General features: G+C 42.3%; 1 protein-coding gene across 5 annotated transcripts in view; it reads right to left on the minus strand.

Annotated features, from left to right (window-relative positions):
- Positions 1-500: 500 nt before the first annotated feature.
- phldb2b (pleckstrin homology-like domain, family B, member 2b) overlaps positions 501-26,675 on the minus strand; it is a 40,825-nt gene continuing 14,650 nt past the window's right edge. For 2 of the 5 annotated variants that reach the window (XM_085362999.1, XM_085363001.1), the window contains 18 exons: positions 25,305-25,424; positions 23,087-23,271; positions 21,483-22,745; positions 18,909-19,286; positions 18,002-18,163; positions 17,705-17,842; positions 16,454-16,582; positions 15,066-15,221; positions 14,769-14,879; positions 14,605-14,679; positions 12,819-12,962; positions 8,700-8,799; positions 7,361-7,511; positions 4,412-4,502; positions 4,051-4,197; positions 2,414-2,633; positions 2,181-2,266; positions 501-2,096 (listed from right to left, as the gene is read on the minus strand). In XM_085362999.1, the coding sequence (XP_085219125.1) occupies positions 1,956-2,096; positions 2,181-2,266; positions 2,414-2,633; positions 4,051-4,197; positions 4,412-4,502; positions 7,361-7,511; positions 8,700-8,799; positions 12,819-12,962; positions 14,605-14,679; positions 14,769-14,879; positions 15,066-15,221; positions 16,454-16,582; positions 17,705-17,842; positions 18,002-18,163; positions 18,909-19,286; positions 21,483-22,745; positions 23,087-23,271; positions 25,305-25,424 (3,797 nt within the window). In that variant the 3' untranslated portion in view covers positions 501-1,955. Of the gene's footprint in view, positions 2,097-2,180; positions 2,267-2,413; positions 2,634-4,050; positions 4,198-4,411; positions 4,503-7,360; positions 7,512-8,699; positions 8,800-12,818; positions 12,963-13,558; positions 13,763-13,913; positions 14,067-14,604; positions 14,680-14,768; positions 14,880-15,065; positions 15,222-16,453; positions 16,583-17,704; positions 17,843-18,001; positions 18,164-18,908; positions 19,287-21,482; positions 22,746-23,086; positions 23,272-25,304; positions 25,425-26,675 lie in introns of all 5 variants that reach the window. The other 3 variants (XM_085363002.1, XM_085363003.1, XM_085363000.1) reach the window with 3 other exon arrangements.

Raw genomic sequence — 26,675 nt, forward strand, 5'->3', positions numbered from 1 at the left:
GTATATCAAAATATTTATTATTAATATTGTGTCAGGCGGATTAGGGGAGTGTGCTTTACTTAGTAAGGCCTTGTATCTATGAACTGGAACAGATGTCCTGAGCTTAGTTTAGGCTGGTGGAGTAAGGTAGGTGCATCCCTGATTCTGGGCTGGCTGTGTGGATTTCACCTGTCTGTACTGTAACTGTAACATAGGACAAATGAGAGTGCAGACACATATGATGTTTATTCCAGGAGTTTCACACAGGTAATAACACATTTCAGCTGAACTTAAATAAAGACTTCTTGTCTTTACTGTCTGTGATTCTTTATCCCAGTGATCTGTGGCAGGTTGCACTACAGCACAGTTGGAAATACTGCTGGTGGAAACCTGTAAAATGCTCCAGCTTCACTGTTCTCATAGAAAGGAATTCCTCAAGACAAAAACAACACAAATGATTATATTTATTATATATTCTTTTTTATTATTCATATGAAAATACAAAATTAAGATACATGCAATGGTACTGGCATAAATACAGTAAAATCAACATAAAAATTAATTATATAAAAATACTGGATGAATTAAAACACATGAAAGCTTCCTCTGTGACAACTCCATTAGTTTGGTAAAAATATGCTCGGCACGTCATGTCGAAACAGACAATATTCCACTTAAAAGATATTTCAAAGCAAAGAAACCAAATATACATTGTATCACATATGTATAAAGCTTGGTCAGCACGCAAAAACACAGGAGGCAAGATTATAAATGCAGTTATCAGCGGACAGAAATATGCCAATGCAGTGTGGAGTATAATGCATAAAGCAGCATTAGTGATCATAGTGGAATAGTCATTAAAAAAATAAAACACATTAAATTAGTGGTAATAAATGCAATGTAATGAAATGTAGTGGACTAAAGCAGCAGCACAGTAATCAGCCACCTTAGGACAAATAAATGTGTGTACCATAGATTTCGTCTGCTTGACTTCTAACAATAAAACTTCATCCTGCTGAAGTTCTTCCTTAAAAAAGCATCCAGGACCGCAATTCCACACTAGCGTACTTTCTCACCACTTTGGCGTTTTGTATGTAGATGCATGTAGTGCTAAAAAAATATTTAAAATGTGATTAAAAGGCACAAACACACATCTTTAGTTGATAATGGACCATACATGTCATAACATTTAAGAAATTAGCAGGCAAAATGTACAAATACGTTGGCGTTTTATTAACACGTTACCTATGCTGACACTGTTGTAAACCCGGCATCTGCATCCATTCAGAGAAGGGCTGATTAGTTTGGTTTGTGCGAGTGTGGTTTGGAATATTAGTGTCATTTACCGTGTAAGTACAGCACCTTGGAGCTACAGGAAAAGCCCATAGTAAATAGGCAATGTGCACAGAGTGCCTGCGCGCGCACACAGAGCAGGCAATTCATCACATGTGTATATACTCACACATGATCATATGATGCATGCATGCACATCCACGCACAGATTTAAGACCTGAGAATGCCCCATTAATCATACATGAAATGAATTCATTTAATAAAAAATACACCTTTACTAGATTATGAGGCATTTCATAATGTACAAATGCTTTTAAATGCCTTTCCCCCCGTTTCTTTGGAAATATTGGAAATATGTATAGTTTGTATAAAATGTTGAACACTGTAGGGCATAATATAGAGGCCAAAGTCAGCTCTGGTTTAACTAATGTTTCTAACTTACATAAAAAAATCAGAACAAAAAAACGTTATTCTTCTCTGAAGACGCTTAAACTGTTAAACTGTCCAATATCTGCCCGCAATTTCACATGAGAGCTCTGTAACACAACATGAAGTGTTATCTGTGTAACACAAATGCACATAAGCTTCATCCAGGAGGAAAATAAGGAGCTGATACTTTTGTCTTCAAAACCCACAAAGGACTGCAGCATTAAAAAAAACATGAGGCCCGTACATCTGCTTCACTACACCATGAACTGAGTGTATCCCTCAGCGCCTGTGACGATCACATCCATCCAGATCCTCATGGCCTCGGGAGAGGGAGCAACCATGTAGTAGACCCTATCGTGAGTCTTCACGCTGAAGGTCAGGGAGGGGTTTGGGCTCTGAAGGAGGGAGAGAGAATGAATTGTGAATGAAGAAGAAAGGGTTATGATGCACTTTTTGTATCAGCGTTGGAGAATGCATACCTTGTGTGCATTCTTCAAGTGATCGTAGTATACTTCTTCAATAGCTTGGAAGTAAATGACTCCTTTCAACTTGACTTCGTGCTTGTCTGGAGAGAACATACGAGTACATGCCAAATTAGAAGAAATACACAACTTTAACATTTATGTGTGTGATTCTATCTACACAGAGAGTTTTTTTAATTGTTTTTAATCAGACTTTGCTGAGTGTGGTTGCAAGTGTGTGCTGTCCTTACCTGCGTAGTAGGATAGTGTGCGTCTGTTGCGGTCAAAGACGAACCAGCGTTTCTTCCACGTTTTGATTTTGCCTCCCATCTTGACCAAGTAGCCTCGGCAGGTCTTTTCAGAGATGGACAGGTGGAAGCACGTGTCTAGGCTGTGGCCCGCCGACTCAATGTGAGCCCGCAAGTCAAAATCGTCCTTCCTCACAGGCAGATACCGAGTAAGAGGCCGGGACTTGAGGGAGAGGAATCATTTGAGAATGTAATGACAAAGATGTATTTATAATTTCTTATGAATTCTTTTGTTTTTACCAAATTCCTATAAAACACAAAGATTTACAGAAAGTCATACATTAGGAAACATCAGAGTATTTCTCTCTCTTTGTTCTGCTGCCAACATTTGATGGTCCGGGAAAAAGAACTAAAGATGATAAATGAAGCTTACTATGAGAACTGTCAACACAGACATGATTAAAACCATGCAGAAGGAGGTGCTGTAAGTATGTCTGAAATAGGGCTGGGCGATATATCGAGTTTTTTAAAAATATCAATATATCTTCATACGAGATGTAAGATGTGACAATATCGTTTATATTGATATGTTACATTATAATTATACTTGTGGAGCCGCAAGTTTGCCTCTCTTTCGTCCACTTTTGTCTCTACGCAAACTCACTCAGCCTCGCCTCTCCTTCACTGAACAACTCCCCCTCCCCCACAGCTTCACCTGCAGGCAACGACAAGGTGAACACGGCAAATCTCCGTTAACGAGTTACCGCGGATCGCCCCGTGCGTGGGGTTGGTCGGCGTCAATGTGTTAGCGAGCTAACCGCGCTAACGACATGCAGCCCACAGGAGCTGCATGGCCTAAAATCTGACCGCGAACCGATTTTATGTGGTACACGGCGCTCAGCAATCTGTCAAAAAATGTTTTAGTACGACTTTGGTAAGCTACGAAGTTGCACCGCTTGATGGATTGTCGGAGCATTACGGCTACCGTAGTCTGGAGCCTCGCGGAGTGATACGTATTGTGCTTCAACGTAATATTACCGTATTGTGTGTGTATAAGCACCATAAATGGCACCTGTTAAAAGACACAGTTACAAAGAGGATTTCAAACTCCAGGCTGTCAGTCACGCAGTAGAACTTGGGAACAGAGCAGCTGTGAAATCTGTCTTTGTTATTATGCTCATCGTCTTTTAGTTTACATTTTGACTGCACAATTTTGAGCTTTTGTTATGCACAAAAACAACATTGTTTTCTTTTATTTATGGAGCATGATTATTTAATAAATGCTGATAATTTCTTTTTGAGTAATTGCTTCATGTACATCTATGCTGTATGTTAATAAAAGTGCCTGTGTGACATCTGGGACACAGCTTTGACTAAGAACTGTCTTTTTGTTCTTACCTTATGGCTTTAAAAAAAAATATATCGAGACATATATCGTATATCGCCATCCAGCTAAAAATATCGAAATATGAATTTTGGGTCATATCGCCCAGCCCTAGTCTGAAATGTATAAAAGTAAGCTACAGAAACAAGACAGAGTGCACTGTCAAAAGAAGGTAAAAGGTTAGTTCCCTTGAAGTTCATACGTATGTTTTGGATAAAGAACCTCTATTATCCACAGCTCTTCCCAGACCTCTTACCTGCACCCTCTGCTTTTCTCGAAGCTTCACCTCGCGGTCGATCAGTTTCTGGCGTCTGTTGGTCTCCTCTTGTAACCTTTTCTCCAGATCCTCCCGTCTCCTCCTCTCCTCTTCCAAGGCCTGCTTTCGAAATTCCATTTCCCGCTCCTTAAGAACGATTCAGATGCAGTCACAGGTTATTTAATGACACACACATAAAAAACACAACAATTTTGCAGTTTGGGCAAATGAAGTAGCACCTCTATCTTTAAGGTTTGGAATTATTACAAAGATACTCGACTGATCTGCATGTTGGCTTTAACGCTACATATCTCTCTAACATTAAATAAAATGTGAAAATATGAATAAATCAAATAGTGACCTTGTGTTCGAGGAGGCGGTTCTTCTCGGCCTGCGCCTCTCTCAGCAGGCGCTCCATCTCCTCCAGCTTGGCTACATTTGACGTACTGGCACTACAGCGCAAAAAGCACATACAGCAACAATTATAGAAAATAATGTACCTTTTGCTTTACATCAAACACTTGACACTTATAGAAAAACAAACAAAAAACCCACTTTGGGATTTTCCAAAAATGCAAGGGAGCAGCTCGCGAGTTAATAAAAAAAAAACAGTGGGTACACCAACACGCGACATGAGAAAATCAATGAACTTGGACTTTTCTTTGAAATTGTTTGATGAATGTCGGCATTACTATAATCCAATATAGGGCTCCAGCTATCGATATTGTTTTAGTACTCGAGTTAATCAAGTAATCGGATTAGAAATACTTATGTCTTATCACTGAGCAATAGTAAATATTCAGTCAGTGAAGAGAAGCTAGCATGTCAGCATAAAAGTGACATTCTTATTGGTATAACTGTTAATAATTAATAATAACAATTAATGCTAGTAATGATTCAGTGTGCAACTTAGCACTTTTATTTTTTATATTTTTAAATATTATATACAATACCATTTAATAAATAAAACACTTTAATTACTATAAATCTGCAAAGTCATGGTACTAAAGTCTTCAAATAAATATGGCCTAGAACACCCCATGCCCCCCTTTAGACTCACCCCTGCAGTTAACATTGTGATAAAAAGTGGGACGGCTTTAGTAAGCTGCCTAATTTAAACAGTTCATCTACATCTTCTATTGCAGCTGTATTTGTAGTCTCTAGTGTGGGTGAAACGCTCACATAGTCATGGTGACAACTGAGCCCTAAAGAGTTGCGGATTAAAAAAACATCAAAGTGAAAAACTTGCATCGAGGATTTTTTCATAATGGAGTTTTTCGAGTTGGTCGATGAATGGTTGCAGTGTGTGTACATACATGCATACAACACATGTAGATCTACAGCCAAAAAGAAGAACTCTGTTTAACATTCCAAAGTAAACGCTAAACTGTCCTGAGAATACTGATTATTCACTGGTTGTGTGTGTGTGTGTGTGTGTGTGTGTGTGTGTGTGTGTGTGTGTGTGTGTGTGTGTGTGTGTGTGTGTGTGCGCGCTAAATCAAAGAGGAAATCCATTAAGAAAAGAGGCCGCGTTGCCAAGGCAAACCATCTATGTTATCTCTTTAGGTCTTTGAGGCCTTGTCTGATTTAGAGTCTCCCAAACTGCATATGGTCTACACATGACACTCACTCCTGACATCACAGCGAAAGGATCTATGTATGTATTTCTCTGTCACGTCAAGCAGTAATTCTTTTTCTCACACTAATTTTCTTGCCAAGTCTATTTACTCTCACAAATGCACTTCTGGTACCACCGCCGTGCTGACTTACATTCATTTTATGAAACCTTACCCAAGCCCTGAACATAACCTGCTTTACCCTAACCTTAATCCAAGTCTGAGCACTACCTTTTAAATATTTCTGTTATTGGAATTTGCCCTTTTATACTCAGGGGAAGGCCAATTCCCAAAATAAGACCGTGTAACCAGATTTAAGCAACATAAGCAATGTACACACACACACACACACACACACACACACACACACACACACACACACACACACACACACACACACACACACACACACACACACACACACACACACACACACACACACACACACACACACACACACACCTCTTCTTATCTGGATCCAGGAGGAAATGAATACCCGGTGTTGATGTCACAACAGTGCTAAGAAGAATGGTGCACATCAGACTGAACTATAAACAAATCAGGAAGCGAGACAGGGTGGAGAAATTTGGAGCAGCCCGAGTGCAGAGAGGACAAAAAAGAAACGGGAGGGAGGGCATGAAAAAAAACCAACAAAAAAACTAGAACATTTGCAAAAGGGAAAAAAACCCTCTTTTTTTCCCCACTCTGCTATTTTTTCATTGTCTTCTTCATCAGTTTCCAGATGCTTTTTCTCAACAAAACACCAGCAAAGAATCCAAAAACAGTAACAAGTCGAATCATTTTGAAAGAAATTAGAGCACTTGTTACTATTAAATGAAAAAGTACTTAATTATGAATGAATATCAACATATCACCAAAGTCAAATATGAATTAAACAGTACCACCGATGGCATTTTTCTTACCTCAATCGACGAGAGGTAACTGCACTCATTGTCAATACACACCCATGCAGTTCCAAATGTATTTATTCGAGTTCTGGACTACTTGGGAAAAAAATTGTTCTAACACTTCTATCTCCCGAAACAGGACTCATCACTGCAAATTAACAAAAAAACTCCAGCTCTGTCATAAAACTGATCCACATTCCCCAACGTGACTTCCAGTGCAATATAACCTCATGCAGCCTAATCTGAGCCAAAGCACACTGAGAATAAAAACGCGCAAAACAGAGATGTAACTCTGCAAATGGTTTCAAATCTGCTGGAACGAGACCATACCATTCAGAGAAACAAGAGGAGGGGAGACAAAAGATGTAAAAAGGATTGAGGGAAAGCAGGCACACATGGTTTTACTCCAGTCGGGGGGCTGAACCCCTAAATGGACCTCCACACTCATGCTGGTTTGCTCAGTTAATCTGAACCTGAGGGGGCTGACTGGAAAGGCACCCGCGCACACACCCCTTTATGTTTTCTGTCTTCCGTAAGCTGATCCCTACAACTCTAATCAACAGAGTCCTCCCCCCTTAACTCATGCTACACGCTCAGTTCTACACATCCTATTCTCCAAGGAGGGAACATGAAAGGCAGGAAACTCTTTTTTTATTTAATTTTTTGCTAGCAAGCCCTCCCCACTTCATCCAACTTTCTGTCCCATTTCAACTTATTCTAAAGACGTCTTTAACAGTTATTTTCATCAGCGCATACACACTGCTGACAGGCCTTTGTGTCACCTACCTGGAGATGTTGTCAGGTGAGCAAGCAGAGATGCTGGTTTCAATAGAGTCACTACTATCCACACTCATTGTGTCAAAGGCCTGGTTTTCACGGTACCCAAAGGCATCGAGGTAGACGTTGGTCTGAGAAGCAGCTCGGGAGCTCGGCTGACCTGGATACACACAAACGCAATGAAGACGAAAAAGGATGAATTCTCCAGTAGTAACCAAGGTTACTTACTCCTCCTGCCCACGCATCAACCCAAGCCTTCTACCTGTCGGTGTAACTTCTTCTGGGACAGACTGCCCAGACGGGTTCAAATTTTGATTACAATGCCCCGCCACCGTTACACTGTGTACTCACACGTCCCGGGAAAAAATATATCCAGGCCTTAATGCTACGATTAGGTGAAACTGCGGCCTAACAGTAAGACACTCAAGCACACAAAATAAATGGAAAATAAAGAGGAAAAAATATTTTCTGTAAAACAAGCACAGAAACAGGTTTTGAGATTTAAAAATGAATAAAAACAGCAGCCTGAAACTGTCCCAAAAACTTCTGGAAAGACAAAAAGATATTCTCATGAAGCTGACGGATGAATGATGACAGATCTACAGTGCGGACACTTTAAAGAGAGACTAACTAAACGTCCTGGTACAGGAAGAAACACACACACAAAAACTGATACCATCAGCTCTGTTTACTAGACCCACCCATCAGATGAGCCAGATCAGGGGACTAAAGGGGCCAAGGCATCAGATACATGTGCCAGTTCCCAGAAAGCAACGACAGTACACTTATAACATGAGACACACAGTACTTCAAAATGATCCCCCAAAATACTGATTTGTTGTCTGAAGGGCAATGAAAAAATTATTTTATGAAAGACTAAACTACTTATTCTTATGTCTAAGTAGGTGCAAATCTAAATTAAATTTATAATAGCGATGCCTATGCAAAAGGTTGCTATGGAGAGGAGGCATGGTGTCCTTCAGGTGGCATCCTGTATCTTTCTGGGCCAAACAGCAAACATCCACACAGACTGCAAACGCTTTACACTCTTGTGTGTCATATTTTCTTAACAGTGAAGACGTTACAACAGCTCGTGTAAATCCCCACGAAGTGATGGAACGCTCACATTCCTCCACTGACAGATAAGCAAATGTGGAATTTATCAAAACACAATGAGGTGCACACCCACAAACAAAGCCTCTTGCTGGGATATTGTCTCCATATAAGGTGCATTTTCAAATCCCAGCTCAGCGATGAGTGTGGTTTTGTGTGTTTGTGTGATACACGAGAGAAAAAAAAGAGAGTAAGATCAAGTGAAGTTAAGTGTATTTGTGTGTGTGTGTTTTACCTTTATGCAGACGTCGAGATTCACTTTCCTTATTGGATAAACTGAGGATTCTTGGAAGAATACTGCCACAACTTGTAGTCTGTACCAGAGGCTGATGGGACTATAAAGAATCAAGAAGACGGAGAAGAAATGGGTGCTTCATATTCTATTTATAATAAACACTATAACTCAAAGACCAAGTGGTGAAGCCGAAAAGTGATACACAGACCAAGTCTGACATTTAGTGGTAAATTTGTAAACCAATCATTTCCACCATCGCCAGTTACTCCTTGAAATCAAAGCTTCATATGACCTCGCTCTTAAACAATCGGTGGTAGGAAATGCTTATGGGCCTCCTCCACCACTTCTAGAGCCCTGTATCCCGGCCTACTTGTGTCAACACACCTTCACAACGTCCTGGAAAAAGCGTCCGAGGAAACGAGGAAAGCGGGCTGGTACACTCATCAAACTCCGAGCTGTTCTCCGCGCTTCTCGCGGAACTACTGGACCAGCAGAGTGCATCTCGAGATGGATCCTGCCTGTTGTCCCTGGAACTTCCACGTCACTTGATCCCCCGTCCTCAGCTTTTTATTTTCCTAAGCGGCCTCGGACCCGTGGATGCGGTGTGGACCACAGAAATCTTCGCACACTTAACCAAGCTGGAGCGTCTGATGCTAGGATCTACACATTCCAAATGGCCTTGCTAAATGTAAGATCATTAGCAAACAAGACGTTTGTATTAAACGACTTCATAAAGTCACAACAGTTGGACTTTCTATTTCTGACGGAAACATGGCTCCAACCCGGTGAGTCTGTAGCGTTTTCGGAACTGGTCCCTCCCAATTTCTCATTCTTCAGCCTCCCTCGGTCCTCTGGCAGGGGGGGAGGCCTAGCCACTGTGTTCAATCCTCGATTTCATTGCCATCAAATATTACAGCATGACTCATTTTCTAGTTTTGAACTCCAGCTGTTTGAGTTACACCTTAATCCTGCTGCGCCTCTGCTGTGTGCCCTCATATATCGCCCTCCCAAGTTTAATAAGGATTTTATCAAAGAGTTTTCTGATTTTATGGCTGGAATCGCTCTTAAATACGACAGCTTTTTGATCCTTGGCGATTTTAATATTCATGTCTGTTGTGATTTGAAACTTTTGGTCAAGGACTTTTTAAATATTATTGATTCCTTTAACTTGACCCAGTGGGTTTCTGGTCCCACGCACGAAAAAGGTCACACACTGGACTTGGTGCTTTCCCACGGGTTGGAAGTGTGCATCACGGATATATCCGAATTACGCATTTCCGATCATCTTCCTGTGTTGTTCACTCTAACACTGCGCTGCTCGATGGACAAGTCGAACGCCCCACTGCGCAAAAAGCGAGCGCTTAATGTACTAACAGCACCTGCCTTTTCTGCTGCCTTTATGGACTCTGGAATATTGAACTCCAATTGTAAAAATGTTGAGGACCTTTCGGCTATTCTTCATTCTACTTGCACTTATATCTTGGACTCTATTGCACCATTCAGAACTGTGCGCGCTAAGAATTCATCAGAACCGTGGTTGAACGATTACACCCGCTCCCTCAGACGCGACTACAGACGCGCTGAAAGGAGATGGAAAAAGGACAGATTGTATGTTTCCTTACAGATTTTAAGGACTTGTCTCTCTGCTTACCAAGAAGCTGTAAAAACTGCAAAAACACAATTTGTCTCAAACTTAGTATCAGCAAACGGTCATAGGCCTCAGGTACTTTTTAACATTCTTAATCGCTTTTTTAGTTTATGTGATAATCCTGGAGTTACTTCTTCACCAAGTATGTGCGATGATTTTTTAGCATTTTTCAATAACAAGATCTTATCGATTAGGGCCCTTGTTTCGTTGTCTGTTGTCTCAGTTCAAAGCCCTCCACCTGTGTGTTCAGCTGTCTTAGAGCAGTTTGATCCCGTCTCCCTTAAGGACCTGACCGCGATAGTTAGTGGCCTAAGATCATCACACTGCCCCTCTGATTCTCTTCCCCCGAGTCTGCTCAAAAACACTTTTAATATTGTTGGCCCTTTTATTCTGAAATTGATTAATACGTCCCTTACTACAGGCTGCGTCCCACTATGCTTCAAACAAGCTGTAGTTCAGCCTCTTCTTAAAAAACAAAACCTGGACCCAACTGTTCTGTCTAATTACAGGCCCATCTCAAAGCTTCCTTTTCTATCTAAAGTTTTGGAGAAAGTGGTCCATCTACAGTTGCAGGCACACCTCGATTCTAATATGATCTCAGAAAAATTTCAATCTGGTTTTAAATCATTACATAGCACTGAGACAGCACTTTTAAGGATTTTTAACGATATTCTCTTAACTATGGATTCTGGCAGCCCTGCTGCCCTTTTACTGTTGGACTTGTCAGCAGCTTTTGACACGGTTGACCACGACATCCTGTTATCACGGCTAGAATCGCATGCTGGCCTAAAAGGATCTGCCCTTCAGTGGTTTCGCTCCTACTTGACAGAAAGGTTCTTTTATGTCAATATGGGCCCCCACAACTCCAAATTAGCTCCTCTTAAATACGGCGTTCCTCAAGGCTCTATTTTGGGTCCCGCCCTCTTCGCACTCTATTTGCTGCCATTGGGCTCCATCTTCTCGCGGTACAGCATTTCATTTCATTGCTTTGCGGATGATCTACAGATTTATCTACCTTTAAAATCAGGATCAGATCAACCGCAGCTCTTATTACGCAGCCTTGACGACGTTAAACAGTGGTTATCATTAAATTTTTTACAGCTAAACGAAAACAAAACTGAGGTTGTCATTTTTGGCAATTTCAATCATATCGACAGCACGTTGGGTACCCTCTCCTCGTATTGTAAAACACATGTAAAAAACCTCGGAGTTTACATTGATGGTTCTTTTAAATTGAATAAGCAGGTGAGTGCAGTAGTTCAGTCCTGTTTTTTTCAGCTAAGACAGCTAGCCAGGATAAAGCCATACCTTCCGGCTGACGTCTTCGAGCGTATCATCCACCTTTTTCTTACTTGCAGATTGGACTACTGCAATTCATTGTATTATGGCCTAGATCATGCCACCATCCATCGCCTTCAGATGGTTCAAAATGCTGCTGCTCGCCTGCTAACCGGTACCAAACGGAGAGAGCATATTACCCCAATTTTAGCCTCTTTACACTGGCTCCCTGTCCCCTACAGGATCCAATTTAAACTCTTACTTTTTGTTTTTAAGTCACTCAACGCCCGAGCCCCCCCCTACTTGTCAGAGCTCCTCTCTGCCTATGCTCCAGGAAAACCCACGAGATCTAGTTCAAAACTATTGTTGTCCATTCCACGGACTAACCTCAAATCTCGTGGTGATAGATCCTTCTCTGTGGCAGGTCCCAGACTTTGGAATAGTCTCCCCTTTAATATTAGATCTGCTCAAACTCTTGAGCAATTTAAATCTTTACTAAAGACACACTTTTACGCTCTGGCTTTTAACACATTATGACCCAAGCATTTTGGATTTATCTGAATTAGTTAGTATTGTTTCAATTCTTCTATTTTATTGTTTCTATTGTTATTATTGTATTACACTGTAGTTTTTAATTTTATTGTTATTGTTAAGCACTTTGTGCAGCATCGGCTGTTGGAAATGTGCTATATAAATAAATCTGACCTTGACCTTGACCTTGACCATAGTTTTCGTAAAAAAACGTTGTTTTCTGATGAAGATCGAGACGATAACTAAACAAAAACTAATGCACAAGGACAAAAACTATGATGAAACATACTGACACATTTGTCAATGAATAAAATGAGATCCAATCAGAACTAATTAAGCTGCGCAGAAAGGCGGGACGAGTTTGGAAGTGATCCAGGTTAGACATGCACATCACAAATAGCTCCCATGCTCCCTGTTTCTCATGAAAACGTGACAAAATGTCAGCGCTTTGGAGGAAGAGAAGAGCAGACATATGAACACATCTCGCATTTGATGTCAAGGAAAATAAGATGCTCTGTGAACTCCCATCTGTAAAAACACCACAAAGTTTCACACTAAATCAACTTTAGATTTAATCTAATATAATCTAATCATATTTAGTCGGAAGTTGCTGTCACTTTTTTTTTTTTTTTTTTTACATGCACAATCATCTCTGTTTGTACCTTTGTGGGGAAGCTGCGCCCGAGTGTTGCACACATAAACTGGGGATTCATGGCGGTCGCAGTTTTCTTCCAGGGTAATGTATCACTTAGATGTGAGCCACTTTCTTTCTCAGACCTCTTCCTCTCCTCCAGAAGACGGAAATGCTGATGAGACACACACACACAGAAAACATGAACACAATTACCAAAAATTTAAATTATTCATTTCACTTTCAGTCATATATCAATGTCCCCATACTTTAAGTGTAACGTAAAGTCTTGGTGTGCAGGATTTAAAATGTCTTACTCTGGCGCCATCTGCTGGAGGATCAATAAGTCACAGTGGCAGAAGTGCATTCTCCCTTTCTTAACCCACATTCAATAATTTTATTCTTTAGACAGATGGATCTAGTTTCAATGTAATATGCTTGTGATATAAAAATAAACACACAGTTGTTTACACACCAACACACACACACACAGTCGTGTTTTCATGTTTGTGGGGACATCTAATTGACATTATGTTTTCCCTTGCCGCTTACCCTAACCTTAACCATCAAAAATGAATGCCTAACCTTAACTCTTACCCTAAACTGAAACGTAACCTAATTGTAACCTTGACACTAAAAACACATTTTGGGTGAGGACAGGCATTTTGTCCCCATAATGGCTGGGAGTCCCCACAAGTATAGGAGAATGCCAATTTTTGGTCCCCACAAAGATATATAAATATGGTATACATATACACACACACACATTACCTGCCTGTGTTGCTGATGGCGCTTTTTGACAGGAAGGGGAGGTGGGGGGGAGTCTGGGAGAGGGGAAGGGTCTCGATATGTCACCATGTTCTCTGGCCAGTGCACAGAGGGTGTTTTTGGGAGGGGGCGGGGATTTAGACGGGAGGAAGAAGAAGGAGAGGAGGAAGAGGAGTGACAGTCGGCAGGTGAGGAAGAATGACAGAGCTTCGGAAAAAGAAAGGAACATTGTCAGAAAGCTGAAATGAGCGCAGAAACAGGAAGACAAGCTGGGGGAGAGAACCAGCCGCACACTTTGCACCATCCGCCTCGGCGTACTTATCTACACACGATAAACCCGTCACACCACTACACACACCTCATCCTCCGCTGGTTTGGGGGTGTCCTCATCAGGGGAAAGGGTTGCCTCGGGCTCAGGAGAGGCTTTGGTCAGAGTGGGGGCAGGAGCAGCTTTAGGGTCTTGCCCAAGCTGTGAGTAAAGCTCATTGATTTCACTGACTGTGACATAGCCCTGCAAGGTGTCATGTGGAGAGAGAAGGGGTGAGGCATAGCGGGAAGTGAGTTAGCCGTGGAAATTAGTTGTTAGAACAATGCAAAAATTTAGTGGCAATTTCAGAAATAAGTTATTTACACACAACACTGTTAACATGAGACAAAGGACACACTAACAAGATTATGTCAGCATTAATATACAGTACGTGGACGTATAAAAATAAGCTTCATCTCAAATTTCTGGAACTTCTAGTAGTGCTTTACAAGAGCTAGCAGTTAGAACAAGAGGCTACAGTGGCAAAACAAAGAAGACGACTGGGAATAAAGAGAAAAAATGGAAACCAAAAATAAAGTGGAACACAAAAGGGGAAATATTAGCTCAGAAAGGCAAAGTACCTCTGCGTTCTTGAGAAAAATAGAAGAAAGGAGGGAGCAACACACATCAGCCAAAGAGGCTGAATCCTAGCAAGCGGAAAAGGAAATCATAGCCATTAAAATCAGGATATCGCCCGTTCCAGAACTCGTAAGTAACCACAGCATCCGCCAATCACACCAACCTCTCTCAGGGTGAAACTCCGTCCACCGGTGAGGCCAGCGTATTTTCTTTCCAGCACAGCCAGGCTTTCTTTCTCCTGGCAGACAGATACAGACACAAAAATGAACTTTTCCCATCATTAATACAGAGCACAGCACGCACATGCGAACATAAAATCTGCCATACTCTCTGCAGCATGGACTCAAGGTTGCTCCTCTCCTTCAAGAAGCTCTCCTTCTCTCGTTGAACCTGCTGCGTAATCTGCGCCGACTGCTTCTTCAGAGTTAACAGACGCTCCTGCGAGAGGGAGAGCGGAACAAACTTATCAAGCGCCTCTAGCCTGCTTAGAAAGTATGAATCAAACATTCCTGTTAACCCTGCAAATCTAAACAAATTGACATTTAAAGAGCAAATTCAGCTTCAAACAGCAGATTAAACAGGCTGGATTTTTAAATCAAAAACAACCGAGAAGAGAGCTGATACCTTGCGGGTGACGGTGCTGCGTTGGTAGTCTGCGATCTCCCGGAGAAGCTGCTGGGTGTGGGTCTCCTTCTCCTCGTCCTGCCTGCTCTCTCTCTCGAGCTGCTGAAACTCCAGGTCCTCAAAACGCTTTGTCTCTGCCTCAAGCACTTCGCAGTCCTGATACACACAATGAAATAGATAATACAAGTGTACACTACTGCTCACAAATTTTTAGTTGTCACTGGGAGTAACTGTATGATTTCTGAAGTCAAAGCAGCACAGTACCCTGTGCAGTACAGCTTAAACCTGCTTGATACAGACCGCTGTGGCGAGCTTTAATTATCTGAAGATCTAGGGCTGGTACCTTAGGATCACATGACCAAGCAGTCAGTCTTCCTTTGCTACTGATGTTTTTATTCTTTTTTATTTATTTTTTGAGTACAGCAATGTACTGTAGCACATCCTGCAGTCTGGCATTGCCCTAATAATGACCTGAAAGTAACACAGGCATAATAGGTGGTAATCTGCATAAATGTAGTAATATGGGTTGTCTTTCATGGCTAAACTTACTTCCAAAGCTGATGCTGCGCTCTCCTAAACTTAAAACAAACCCTTTCACTAAACTTGAACTCCGTAAATTGCAATAAAAAACAAGAAAAATTCCACTAATCCAAAACTTTGCATGCTTTTGTAGCCACCACATTAGAGAAAGAACATCAAGTATACGTGCAAGTGTCCATAAAAGAAACCTTCTCACATAAAAACCTGCATCTACTAATATTAGCAAATAAATGCCAACATACTCAAATACGACAAATAATCGTTTATCAAATACGTCTCATTCCATAACATACGTAGACACGGGTGCAAACCAGACTGTGAAATCTCTAATGTGTGTGTCATCAACACTAAACATGCAACAACACATCACTACCGTTTGGCTAAACATGCAGCCTTTCACACACCATAAGCATTCGCCCCAAAGTGAAGATGATTTAAATGTGCCGCCTCTTTGATAAGTCGTTTCAAAGAACAGTCGCTCATCAAACACAAAAGGTGAAGCCTTTAGACATTACACCCAACAGAGTGAGTCTGTAAGAACCAAACAGGTACCAAAGCCTGACACTTTAGAGATGATATAAAACATAAAGAGGGAATGATTGAGAATGAACGTTAGCTCTGAAAGTGTGCCATGCTCTCATGCAAGTAAGCAAACATTATATAAACGAGTCTGTCATGTGAACAAATGTTTAGAGTCAGTGCTAGTATTTGCCGATATAGCGGTCACATTTATGTTGAATACTTTCTCGAATATGCATGATTTCCATTGGCTCTTCCACTATATTTTTCTAAATATATGTATGTGCGTGTGTTTGTGTGCATATGTGTGTGTGTTTGTGTGTACTGACCCTGGCTAGCTGCTCCTGCAGGGGCTCCTTGGTGGCTTCAGGACAGCTGTCCAGCTGGGAGCGCTGCTCACACACAATCTGAGCCAACCTCTCTACTCTGCCCTTTTCTGCCTGCAGCAGCTTGCACGCCTGGCAGGCAAACGTACGTACACACAGATGCACACACGCATTCCCACACGAGGACGTACACCATGTACACGTTTGTTTATGTGTACATATAGACACAAAAAGACGAACACACACACATATACACACACACACACACACCCAAAGGACAGAGAGGATGGCAGAGTTAGTGGGGATTGGGGAGCAACAGTTAGTTACTACAGCGACCAGGTCAGTACGGATAGCCTAGTGGGTGGGGAGGGAGGGAAAGCTGGAGGGAGCGCAATGGAAAACTGATTAATGATGTTATGAGACTTCACTTCTGCCGTTTTATTCGTTTTTTTATGAATGCAAATGATTGAAATGATTAAGTAAGAAGAGAGAACGGGCATGTATGGAATGGCGCAGCAGAGGTTAACTATCACACTGATGGCTCTTTCTATAAAATACACAAAACACACATTCACCTAGAATATGTGCAAGCACTCAACTTCATCTGCTCTTCAACCAGTTTTTAACACCCGGGGCTACACGCATCTACCCGAACGCTCGCTTTTCTTTCCCTAACTTCTTCCGCTGGCAGATGCCGGTGCATGGAAATTTCAGAGTGAGTCCAGGACTCAGTCGAACACAGGCCAAACCAAAGCACGCGCACACACACGGATACACACCAGAAATACCGTCCATTTATCCGCTTACACCTCCCACTCTGTCAATAATATCATATGGTGTTATAAATGTAGAAAAAATATAGGCACACTTGCTTCCCTACACTTGCCAAACAGGATCACTTGATGACCGCTACTCCCCGGACAGTCTTAGCAGATATATATTTGGACCAGAGAGAGCATGAGAAGGATTAACACCTACCGCCCGGGTCTCTCAGTTGCCTATGTATTTTTAATGCCATTCAATGCATGTTGCTAGTAAAAATATAGGCTGTATGAGTGAATGGAGATGGCTTTTCAAACACCTAAAAGAATTTTTCCATATGTTAATGTGTATTTCTCTCCCCTTTTGATGACCATATGTATTCAAAGGCAAAGTTAAGCATATTCAAAGGGACCTCTAACTTTTAACCCAGCTGGATTACAGATGATAAAGAGGTCTGTAAGCATCCCATTCTGAGTGTATCAACTTGAATACCTTTTCTTTTTCCTGCTGGGATTGGGTCTCTAGGTCAGCTATCTTGTTGTGAAGCGCTTCTAAAGCATCTTTTTCGTGTTGAAGAGCTGCTATCTCGGACTCCTGCTCAGCTTCAACTAGAGCTCGCTCAACCTCGACCTTTAAAAAAAAAAAAAAACAAAACACGCGCACACACCGCTCAGTTTTAAACCAATACTTTATATCTGTGCTTTTATCAAAACATTCTCATTCATCTTTTGTTAATCTTGACAATAAATCAATCAATAAATAAAGTAAATATCATCATCGTCTATATACCTCTCGGGCAGATTCCTCAATTTGATTGTCCAGCTCTTTGATCTTTTGTTCAAGCTCCTCCATGTTGTTCAGGACCTGGATTCTCTCCTCTTCCACGCGCCTCACTTCCTCCTCTGAAGGGATCGTGTCCTGTCCACGATGGCGAGCTGCATCCTCTAGAGCCTGGTAACATCATCATCAATGTAGTCGCTGATTTAACTCCTGCTAACATGCACTTACATTGACATATCTGCGAGACCTGTAATAATAATCACTGATGCCACAAATGGAAAGGAAAGCGTATGGGCTCCATACATACACACAAATGCCTGCTGTCAGTTCATGCTAACACTTAGCATGCTCTAATCTAATAAATGGACTGTAAATATGTCCCATCTGTGTTGAGTAGGATGTTTGTGTCAATACTTTCTAAGTATTAGGAGGAGGGATCCTTGTCACTGTTATGTTTTCCAGGATGAATGGGGGGCTAAACACTTCCTGCATAAATCTTGATTAATATTTTAGTAAGATGACCAAGGTCAAAGGTGCACGAAGAAGAAAAAACATACATCTATCATTTTACCAAATCAACAGAGACTAATGTTACAGAATATTCTCTTGCATGAAGTCTTCAGAGTGACTAAAGTCTGTAGACCATCAAGGCATTGCATATTTCACTGTATTTATTTTATACTACCGGAATATTTTTTTAAATTTATGTTTTCTCCTACTTTTTTGAATGAGGGTCAAAAGTTATATGATTCTACTGAACAAACACGGTTCTGTAGACTAGTTCATCTTATACACCAAATAACATTTGTTTTTGCTCTTGATAGCACCTCAGTGATACTGCACTCACACATGGAGGGCATTTCTGTGTTAGCATAAAGTTCTAACAGTCACAAAATAAGTGTCCTGTGTCTTATACCTCATTTGTCCTATGTGCACGTGGTGAAGGTGTGGGGGCAAAGCTTCGCAGACTGATAGCAGGCGATTCGGCCCTGTTGTCTCGGTGACCGCTGCTACGCCTCCGTCGTACCTGCAGGTCATCATCATAGTAACCGTTCTCCGATCCAGGGGAGGTTGTGTGCCCGTTTCCGACTATTCCACTAACAGCTGAAGAGTCGGAAAAGACAGAAGGCGTGTCATCATCTTCGTCGGTCAGCTGCAGCTTCTCAAGCTCCTGGTTGATCTTCTGCAGGTCTGCAACAGCTGAAGTGGAGCTTGTGGCTGCGGCGCCTCCGTCCCTTTCAGCTCGGCCCAGCTCAGAGCAAAGAGACAAGATGGTCTCTAGCCGCTGTCGCTCCTGAGATGATGGCAAACATAAAGGCACACACGTGTATGGGTTATGTGCATGCAATGGCAAGTACTATTTAAGATCACGTTTTTAATGTTGACATGTTGCTGAAGTTTTACACAAATACAATGCAACCCTATAGTATTGAGCTTAGTCAAGTTTTAAATAATAGTATTACCTCGGGAAGCATCACAGAAGTCAGTCCTTCTAAAACTTTTTCCGTTTAGTCCAAAATAAAGAAAAGTAGCGTTTACTTAGTATTCAGCATGACCCTCTCCTGTATGTGGATCTAATTTGGTCTAATATTTGCAGATTTTAGAAGAAACATTTCTTCTCACTGAGAATCCCTGGAGTGAGCACTTCTCCCTGCCAGTGCATAGCTATATGTGGGGCACTACGGAGGCTGCAGAGAGTCAAAAATGCCCTCTTGCAGGTTCAGCAGTTACTTCTCTCAAGGGTTACGTATATGAGCCCCACAGCCAGCCTGTGTTAGTAATATTAGATACAGAGAGGGGGGGAAATGGACAGAGGTGTGTGTGTGTGAGTGATAGAGAGAAAGAGTGAGCTAATGAGAAGGTGGTCAGCTGTCAACCATGGTCATAAGTGTGCACAAGAACCGGCTTTGACTCCAAAGTAGGAATGTGTCTATGAATGTCACCGTGGAAACAAGATGCTTTCCAGGGAATTCTTCACAAGGAGAGAATCGGATCCAGGTGACATTTGGATTGTGAAAATCATGAAATAGTTAACTGTGTGTTTAGGAAAAGCACGAAACACTCACTTTATAGTGCTTCTTAGTTAAACAGTTATGTCAGAATCCACATATAACAAAGCATCGAACACATTTTACCATGCACACATACAAACCCCAATTATAACACGTAACATGAACCAGGAGCTGGCACAAAACGTGTCCGTGTCAGTTTGTCACCTTGCGCTATTCTAATGGGCATAAGCTTCTGTGGAGCCTCTATAGTAATCAGCTGTCAACTAGAGCAAGAGACAGAAAGAAGAAGAGAGGACAAAGACACAGACATATGAGAGGAAAGCTGGAGAAAGCACGAAAATGAAAGACGGTGAAAGAAGCGAAAGACAGGAAACGAGCTGGGAAATTTTTGGACAACACGCCTTGCTTTAAATTCATTTTTAAAAGGTTTGTGTGCCTTTAATTAACACAGACATTAATTTCAGCTTTCTTTTTTAGCGGTCTCTTGTTTCAGAATTCTATTTTCTAAAGATACCACTAGGGGGCAGACAAATACAAGACAATAAGGCTAGACTGAAACACTACAATTGCTGCTACATCTCACCTTTAGTCATCTGATTAAAGTAGAGATGCACGTGATTATAACTCCCTGTATAATGTGGATCATCGATGATATTTAACACCAGGGCACGCACTAAAACAGGCAGTCGAAATAGTTTCAACCCAATTAAGTGCAACACTGCAACACAATTCATTCCCCCATCTTCAAACCGGCAAAAGAGAAAATCTTCACATCATGAAAGCTCAAAACCACGCTCATAAGAATGTGGAGGCTTGTCAAAAGCCACCGTCAAAGTGTTCTTTAAATCAGAGATACTGAGACACTTTAATTGTGAGAACATGGCTGAGAGAAACAGAGAAATAGAAAGAGAGGGATCACGAGATCGGTTGTCATTATATGTTGATAATATGTGTTTATCCACCTGCTACACTATAACTCTGTAATCTTCTTGGTTTCTCTTACCCACATCTGACTGATGTGTTCTGTGGCTCCTTAGCACAGCAAACCACACTGGGTGGACCTCCAGATGACTGACATAAACATGAACCTCATATGAACACATATACACACACACACAATCCAAGTACAGGGTTAAGAATAGTGCTGTTAGTATGGGCTAACTGCCATGAGCACCTGTCAAGTGGTGAACCTCACTGTGCGCCTGTGTTAAGCTCCCTGGGAGAGTATGTTTGAGAGCGCAAGGAGCAGGGAAGCATTCCTACACTCGTTCCATGTTTGGTGTCTTTGTATGCGTGCACAAAATAACATTAAACCTTAAACACCCTGCTCTCCTGCCTATATTCAGTCTATCTGAATAAGCTTAGCTGGAGGATGCACTCTATGATGATAAGTCAAAAAAAAAGCAAATACTAAATGGCACAGTACAAACAGCAGCTACAATGCTTTAAATACAGAAGCTAAAAGCAATTAAACTCACCAGTCTCTCCACCTCCTGCTCACGGAGTCTCTCCTCTTTTTGGCGTTGGTGGTAGTCTGTCAGTTCTTCCTTCCCACTTAGGGAGCTGATACTCCCCCTTCTTTCCCTGAACCCCCCTGGCGGGGTCACCCCTGCTTTGCCAAATGACTGCCTCCTCTCCCCCAGACCAATTCCAGTTTCCAGGCCGGCCTTCCCAAATGAAGAACTCCTCTCTCTAAGTCCTAGTCCCGGTGCAACGGTGAGTTCAAGGCCCACTCCTGGTGTTTCTTTCTCCGCCACAGACATTTCTGCTCCTGAGGAGGCGTCATTGCTGCTTAGCCGTTCTTGTTCTGGAGGGCTCGAAGCTATAGAGCTGATGGAGCCTATTGAGCTGGTGGAGGTTAGGCTGAGTTTTTTGGCAACACGAGGAGAAGAGGAGCCCCCTGCCCTGGATGGGATTGTTACATCTGGTGGAGTGGATGTGGATGTGGAAGAGATGGAGTGGGAGGTGGAGCAGGAGGAGGTCCTAGGGGAAGAGAGGGAGATCGACACGACACCTTCCCCTTGAGCTGTGGTCTGGCCTTTAATCCTGTTTGCAGCTTGCTGACTGGAGTGACTAGACTTGTGGTTGAGGTCAGCGTTTTGGCCGTTGCTGTAATGCTCTTTGCTAAATTTGTAATCCCCAGCAGTATCAGACCGCCGTGGAGGCAGCGTTGACAAAGTTAGCACTCCATTATTATTGTCACGGGGGGACGGGGAGGGACAGAGGCGTGGCAGTGAGCGGCTGTGTCCTCCTGCTGTCATCCCACTCAACGAACCTGCTGAGTATTTCCTGGTTCGACTAGTGGGCGTCGGCTCCTGGTTCCCCTGGTTCCCCTGGTTCCCATAGGTGCGACGTCCTAGACGGGGGCTAGAGGGCATGCTGGCAGCGCCCCCAGAAGATGGAGTGCGGGATGAGGAAGAAGATGGAGGAAGAGAGAGGAGATAGTTCTCACTACTGGCAACAGAAGTGGAAGATCCCCCACCATTCCAGGTGGAGAGTAAAGGAGAGGAGCTCTGACTGTGCAGTCGTCGGCTATCGCTGGTGCTAAAATTGTCCTGACTGCGGCCAACTGAAGAGCGCGAGGCCAAAGAAGAAGAAGGGTCGGAACGTCGCCCGGGGGAAAGAGGGGGAGCAGATTTTAAGGACAAAGAAGGACGATCGGAGCTATAGAAACGCCTTGCCTGTTCCTGATAGGCTGATGGAGATGTGGCAGGACTGGAGACAGGTGTGGTGGGGGGAGACTGGGAGACAGAAAAGAAAAAAATGTATGATTAGAAATATATAAGAATTCAGTTCTCCTGTGGAAGCTATAGACAGAAACAAATGAAGAAATGGAAATACACAAATATGATCATTTTCAGGCTTTATTAGATTCAAGTGTTTACAGTGTAATATAAATTACAGAAACACTGATATTGATGTATGTGTTGATGAATATGTGCAGAATTGTGTTTGGAGAACACAATGCAGAATGCAACGATGTAACAACTGGTTCATGTAATGAGTGAATATCAGCTAGAATCATTCACAACCCCTGTTAAAGTGCCCTGAGAGGTAATGTTGGAGCTAAAGGATGACCAACCTGTGTCACACTGAAGTAGGAGGGGTTGGCATTCCCGTTGGCTCTCAGGCTGTTTTCAAGGGCAATTTTCTTACGCTGCAGGGTGTCCATCAAGTCCCGAAGCTCAGATGCTGATCGCATGCCCCTAGCACTACTGGTGCCACCCACAACTGCATGGCTATAGTCACTGCTAAACTTCAGGTAGTCTGGACGGGGAGAGAGATTAAATGGAAAAGAAAATGAATCTATAACATGGGAAAGCTAGGTTAAACATAAACATAAGCTATCGAACGACTAGATAGAAAAGTAGATACAGAAAGAGGAAAGAGAAACAGGGAGAACAAATATGGAAATTATGTGTGAAGAGCCAGGTGAAGACAGAGGAAGGAAAGAGGGAGTGGCGAATGAAAATAGAGAGCGAGAGAGAGGGAGAGATTTATGTATAGTTAAACCTGCAGCTATTCATAAATGGGACCCTTGGCAGAACAAACTCAAACCAAACAATCCACAACTAACCCTATCCCTGAGAATAGGAAACAATCCTGTCCCACACACACACACACACACAAACTGCATGCAAATACACATTCACACAAAACCATCCATTAGATCCAAGACAAACAGTTTAACTCGAGTTCAGTTCCTCAGTATAGGATTTTGTAGATGAGATAAACCACAAAATATTCTGGAATACCCTCATGAGGCTCCCCCCGCCCTTCCTTAAGTCTTTTATTTAAAGTAGCTTCAGCAGTGAGGAGGTCTTTTTTCTCAAAACCTCAGCTGAGTCAATTTTTACTTCCTTCCTGCTGGATTTACAAATAAACTATCATTTTCTTTCAATAGCATAGCTAAGATTGGCAGCAATGCTAAGTATAAGTAAGTCTGCCTGATAGCTCCGGTACTATTTTGGTGCAAAATTCCAAAAAGAAAACAGTAAATATCTTCTGAAAAAGGCCAAGCAGGTGAAAACACTTAGGGTAAAGTAATGTGCTCAAACCTTGCCCAGTTTTCAAAATTATCTGTGGCTTTATGTGGAAAAGGAGCTATTACAATGTTCAAACTTAGACCACCCAGTGTTTAACAACCACATACACCCACATACACATATATACACTTTCCTGCAACTGTGGCTCCGCCTGTATGTTCCATGTGTAAAAAAAAGCGAGAACCTGGAGCACCTAAAAGTGCATAGACAGATTATAGATGAATATAAGCCTGTGTGAGAAAATGTCAAACCCTTACATGGTGGAGTGAGCTGAGGCAGAAGGTGAAAGACATCATAAGATCTAGAAAAATGCAGGCATGCTCACACACACACACACACACACAGGGTGTTTGTGTCCATACATGGGCAGATTTACACCGGAGGGCTGGTGTGCATCAACTCTCTCCTTTCATGATTGTTCTGCTCCAACATATTCAGTTGTGTTTGTGTGGGAGCCTTGTCTTTAGTTGGACGTCTTTAAAATAAGGGTTGGTGACGGTGAAGAATATCTCTGCCCATAATAATAATCTTTCCTAACACACGTGCGTGAAGCTGTGGAAGAAATAAGCACCTTCTGCCTGTTTAAAGAGCGGGATTTCCACTGAATACAGCAGCCTCGAGCACTCGATAAATCGCCTAAGAGATAGCAGAGTCCAGATGTATCGCCGTGGCAATGGACAGACACCATACAACCAAAACATTCCAATATGCTTTGAATTTTAGGTTTTGGAATGTGCGTGAAAGTGCATTTGGGAAAGACATATGAGAAGACTGACAGAAACACCTGCCCCCACCCTAACACTGACTCTTTCCTCCCACCACTTTCAGGCAGCAGCCATGGTTAATGTGCACAGAAAAGTTGAGCTCACATGCATTCTCCGCTTTTCCCCCCCTGCCAGTCAGTTAGATGACATCCAATCTTTGAAATCTGAATTTATTTACATTCTTTATGGTTCAACCAGGTCGTTAAATTGGGTCAGTGTGGTCCTCCAATTGGATGTAACCCATCTGGAGTGTGACTATCTGTAACTCCATACTGACATAACAGTGAAGTGACTAGTGAGAAGAGCAGCAGATGTTACATCAGCAGCTGGATCTAATGGAGCACTGAAGATGGCAAAGAAGTGAAAAGCCAGTAAAGTAATAATCAAAAAGGCCTACATGTATATTCTGGAATGGCAAAATTAAGACACAGAGGAGACAAACCAAAGAGGGATCAAGCACAGCTCAGGGTCAGCCCCTTGTGTGATGTACCTGTGTTGTAGGCTAAAGCTGATACAGGACTCTTTTGGGGAAGCATGCTCTTCATTCTGCTGGCTTCCTCAGGATGGTTGAACCGGAACAAATAGGATTTTCCCAGACACAAAGAATAACCTGAAAGGGAAAACACAAACAGACGTCTCAAATTACTGAGACAAATGATGCAAAATCTGCAGGTAACCAGGTAACATGTGAAGCTAGTGTGATACAGAATACACCATTACAACATCCACATTACAGCGCATATGTGAAGAGGTAAGTCTTAAGTAGATTCATGTGAGCCTGGGTGTTTATTCACAGCTAGACACACTTGCGCACGCGCAGCAGACGACTGTGTTTGCCCTGGCCATCAATTAGCCTGAGAGGGCCGGGTATTAAACAAGATCTCAGGGTCACAACCTCTGTAATACACACAGGCAGCCACAGCTGTCCAAATACTTGAGATGGCAACAGAGAGGAAGAGCGGCGCTGACACAGATACAGGAGGTCTTGTGTGGGAAAAACAGAGGAAAAGGATAAAAGAATAAAAACACTGAATTGACGCACTTTTTGAGCCAAGGAGGAAAGAAATGCTGAGGGCCAGCTTTCTTAAATCAACAGGTCAATGCGGGTCTTTCTTCTACTTCCATTGTCGAAAAGCCCTGTTACAGTAAAACCCCCATAACGTTATGTGTAAGAGGCTAAAAAAGCACCTCCTTAATAGCTCCATTTCAGTTACATCAGATTCTTTGGACCTGAAGTCAGACGTAACCACTGAGGCAAGAGGAGGGGGGTGTGGAAAAAGGCTGAATGGAAAAAATCCAGATTGTTTTCATCCTCTCTTTTTCTCTCGTTCTCATTTCATTTTTTGTTGCCTTTTCTTTCTCACACTTATGTCAAGTCTCATAAACATCTCAGGCAGAAAAGCTGCATTAATAGCCGAATTGAGCATTACAGTTGAAATGAAAGAGGTCGAGCCAGTCTAGATATTACCTTAGAGCATTTCACAAGCAGTCCCCCCCCCTCTCAATACACCCAGTTCTCAGCATAGTGGGGAGATCCGATTGCGGCTGTGATGTGAAGTGGGCAACACAGGCACACACACACACCCGAAAACAGTGTAATAAATGTTTAGTCTGCACAGCTGGACTGTGAAGCTCTCAAATCCATACTTATATAAACATGAGCTTGCAGGTTTGGCCACAACCTGTGAGGAAGTGGGATCATGACCGATAAAAGATGTAGGGCCTCCGTGAAGAGACTGAGAGCAACACACACACTGTGTCAGCGAGTATGAGTAAGAGCTAATAATAAGCGCTTCTCCTTGCCAGACGTGAGTAAAGGTGTAAATCTTCAAAACGTCTATCTATCTGTGTGTGTTGGAAC

Source organism: Diplotaxodon limnothrissa, linkage group LG9, assembly GCF_057381915.1.
Source record: "Diplotaxodon limnothrissa isolate DT_005_m linkage group LG9, D_limnothrissa_male_GT1.1, whole genome shotgun sequence".
Classification (NCBI taxonomy): domain Eukaryota; kingdom Metazoa; phylum Chordata; class Actinopteri; order Cichliformes; family Cichlidae; genus Diplotaxodon; species Diplotaxodon limnothrissa.